This window comes from Tupaia chinensis, unplaced genomic scaffold (genome assembly GCF_000334495.1).
Source record: "Tupaia chinensis unplaced genomic scaffold, TupChi_1.0 Scaffold000024_1, whole genome shotgun sequence".
Taxonomy (NCBI): domain Eukaryota; kingdom Metazoa; phylum Chordata; class Mammalia; order Scandentia; family Tupaiidae; genus Tupaia; species Tupaia belangeri.
The window spans coordinates 36964-40366 of record NW_006159454.1 but is presented as its reverse complement, the minus strand read 5'-3'; the positions used below and the strand labels follow the sequence as shown (position 1 = coordinate 40366).

Below are 3403 nucleotides of genomic sequence, written 5' to 3'. Positions count from 1 at the left end.
AAGAGTCAAGGGAGGAATGCAGGGATCAGGCTTAGTTGGGGGATCCCAACTCATGACCAGAACTCAACACCTGGTTGGGAGGTCTCCCAAGAGCATGGTGGAGTAGGCCCTAACATTTTCCTCCTTGGAGGACAGAGGGAGCTCATCCAGTGCAATAGGACACCCCAGATCCAGCAGCTGAGACTTTTCTGTGAGCTTGGGGAGCCTGCGAAGGGCACCATCCGGTCTGCCCTTAGGAAGAGTGCTTTGTCACAGGAGAAAGTGCACTGTCACATGGAGGGAGTTGTACAGAGAGCTGGGGAAGCGGAGAGGAGGTCATGGCCTTTCCTCCCTCTCTCCTCCCCGGGAGAGTGAATCCTGCTGTATTTGTCAGCTCCAGGCTGCCATAGCAAAATACCAGAGACTGGGTGGCACACACGCACACGTGCCCAGCGTGAGTTTAAGCCACCGGGTCTGGGACTCGAACTGTGGTCGACTACATGGGAGTCCAGCAACATAGCCATTACACTAACTGCTGGTCCCTACTCAGCATATCTTGAATAAAGGAAAAATTTTAAATAAAATGTACAATTAATGGGTTTCAGTATGTTTACAGAATTATGTAACATCACAATTTTAGAACATTTTGATCATCTCTCAAAGGAACCCAAATCCTTTAGCTGTCGACCCTGAATCCCTTCATGTCCTTAGCCCTAGGCGACCTATAGCCTTCCTGTCTGTAGATTTGCCTATCCAGACCCTTCATGTATACACCGTACAGTGTGTGACCCGGCGACTGCCGTCTTTCACCTAACGCAGTGTCCCCACCCCACCCCCATTTTAGCAGTGTTTAATGAAATCTGTGTATAAGATTATTTTACTCCTGGATCTTCTTGATTGTTTCAGATATTTGCCCTTTTCCTTTCCAATTGGGCAAGATTTGGCTCTCCATTCAAGGGCCTTGCCGCAATCTTTGTCCAGTTCTAGGCTCACGATCACCACCTTGCTGGGGCGAGTGCCCGCATAGACAGCTGTGCCCTTAGCCTTCTCCTGCTGCACCTGTTCAAGGTAGATGATGTAGTTCTTTGTTTTTTGTTTTTATTTTTTTCCTTTTGAGAGGTTTTAGCTATAGGGCACATGCGCTTGCCAGAAAAACAGAGAGAGACAAAGAAATAGAAAGCGAGAAATCACCCCCTAGGAGGGATGGCCATACCAGAATCCCTTCTCCTCCATTCTCCTCTCGGGATCTTGGGCACGCACGCACATGCGCCTGGCATGAGTTTAAGCCACCGGGTCCGGGACTCGAATCACAGTTGACTACATGGGAGTCCAGCCACATAGCCATTACGCTAACTGCTGGTCCTGCCATGTTAGTTTTTAATCCTTAATTTTCTCACTTAGCATTAATTGTGTATATCCATAAATTGTTAAATGTTCTTTGAGTATGTGGCTTTTAAAAAAAGTTTAGTTATTCCTTCCGAGAGAGAGAAACAGGCATCTCCAACAGGGACTCCCTGCTGCAGTCCGTCCCCCGCCTCAGTCATGCAGATCACAGGCATGCGCAGTGTATGCAGGGAGACCTTCGCGTGTGGTCTCAGCATCACAGAGCAGCTCGTTACCACTGCATCACCGCCGCCGGCCAAGCCCGTGGCTTTTTTGTGTGTGTTTGCAGAGCTCCAAAAATCGTGTTAACCACCTGCTGTTATTTGGCATTGAGGTCACTTCCAACTCCCATTATGACAAACAGCATTTTTTTTTTAGAGATTTTTGCTATACGGTGTGTGCACTCGCCACACAGAGAGAGACAGAAAGCAAGAAATCACCCCCCAGGGGGGATGGCCACGCCGCAATCCCTTCTCCTCCATTCTCCTCTCGGGATCTTGGGCGTGCACGCACACGCGCCCGGCATGAGTTTTAAGCCACCGGGTCTGGGATGTGAACCATGGTCAACTACGTGGAAGCCCAGCGACCCAGCCATTACGCTAACTGCTGGTCCCAACAAACAGCATTTTGATGAATATCTTTGGACATCAATCTTTTTTTCTTTTCTTTTTTTTTTTTAATTCTTGCCACTGGGCACATGCACTCACCACAGGGAGAGACAGAGAGAGGAAAAGTGAGAAATCACCTTTCCCCAGGGAGATGCCACCCCACCATCCTTTCTCCTCTCAGGATTTTGGGCATGCACACACACACGCCCAGTGTGAGATTCAAGCCACCAGGTCTGGGGACTCGAATCGCGGTTGGCCATATGGGAGTCCAGCATCTTAACCACCATGCCACCTGCCGACCCCGCATTTTTTTAATATTTTAATAGTCTCCTGAGGTCACCAGTACATGAACATCTGGAGGAAGGGATTTGCGAGAGCATCTTGGATCCTGTACCCAGCTCGGTGCGCAGCACACAGTAGTTGCTCGTGTGACGTGAATGTGTGGGTTAGCGCAGGGACCGTGGTGCAGAGCGGGGTATGGCTGTCTGAGTCATCGCCAAGACCACCTCCAGAGGGCTTGCCCACCAGCCAGCCGATGCGGGAACTCAGCACACATCAAGGGGTGGGATGGCATCGTGTCTCAAAGAGCCCTCCACTTGGAAGTCGCCATGGCTGATTGGAGAAGACCAGGACGCCACGCTCCAAAGTCATTTAGGGGCAGGCGCTGGGGGGGATGGGCTGAAGACTGGCAGCAGCTGTTTTTTAAACTCCACTCTGCGAGCAGCCATCTTTACGGAAAGCCCGGGAAGAGTGGCCTTCACTGAGCTAACGAGGTCCTCGAACTCTCTGTTCACCGGGATATCCTGAGGAGAAACCCGTCATGAGACAGTTCGTTATTATTTCCTGAGAGCTCGACTTTTTCTTTCTTTTTCTTTTTGCTATAGGGTGCGTGTGCACTCACCAGAGAGAGTGTCAGAGCAGGGGGAAATGAATGAGCACCCCTCAGAGGGGTGGCCATGCCACGGTCCTCTCTTCTTCATTCTCTTGGGATTTTAGGCATGCCACACACGGACCTGGCTTTTTTTTTTTTTTTTTTTTTTTTCACTATAGGGCGCGTGCGCTCGCCAGACAGACAGAGAGAGACATAGAGACAGAAAGCGAGAAATCACCCCCCAGGGGGGATGGCCACGCCGCAATCCCTTCTCCTCCATTCTCCTCTCGGGATCTTGGGCACGCACGCACACGCGCCTGGCGTGAGTTTTAAGCCACCGGGTCCGGGACACGAACCGCGGTCGACTACGTGGGAGTCCAGCGACATAGCCATTACGCTAACTGCTGGTTCCCCACAATTAAACTTTTTAAGAGCTATTTTGTCTATAGGGTGTGTGCACTTGCCGGAGAGACTGAGAGACAGAAAGTGAGAAATCACCCCCCAGAGGGGATGGCCACGCTGCAATCCCTTCTCCTCCATTCTCCTCTTGGGATCTTGGGCA

At 50.8% G+C, this 3403-nt stretch overlaps 1 protein-coding gene across 1 annotated transcript in view; it reads right to left on the bottom strand.

The window, feature by feature from the left end:
* Nucleotides 1–2231: 2231 nt before the first annotated feature.
* The window catches only part of LRRC74B (leucine rich repeat containing 74B), a 23795-nt gene continuing 22623 nt past the window's right edge, over nucleotides 2232–3403 (bottom strand). Inside the window, 1 exon segment of the mRNA XM_027770694.1 lies at nucleotides 2232–2773. Coding sequence (XP_027626495.1) covers nucleotides 2618–2773 — 156 coding nt within the window. The 3' untranslated portion in view covers nucleotides 2232–2617.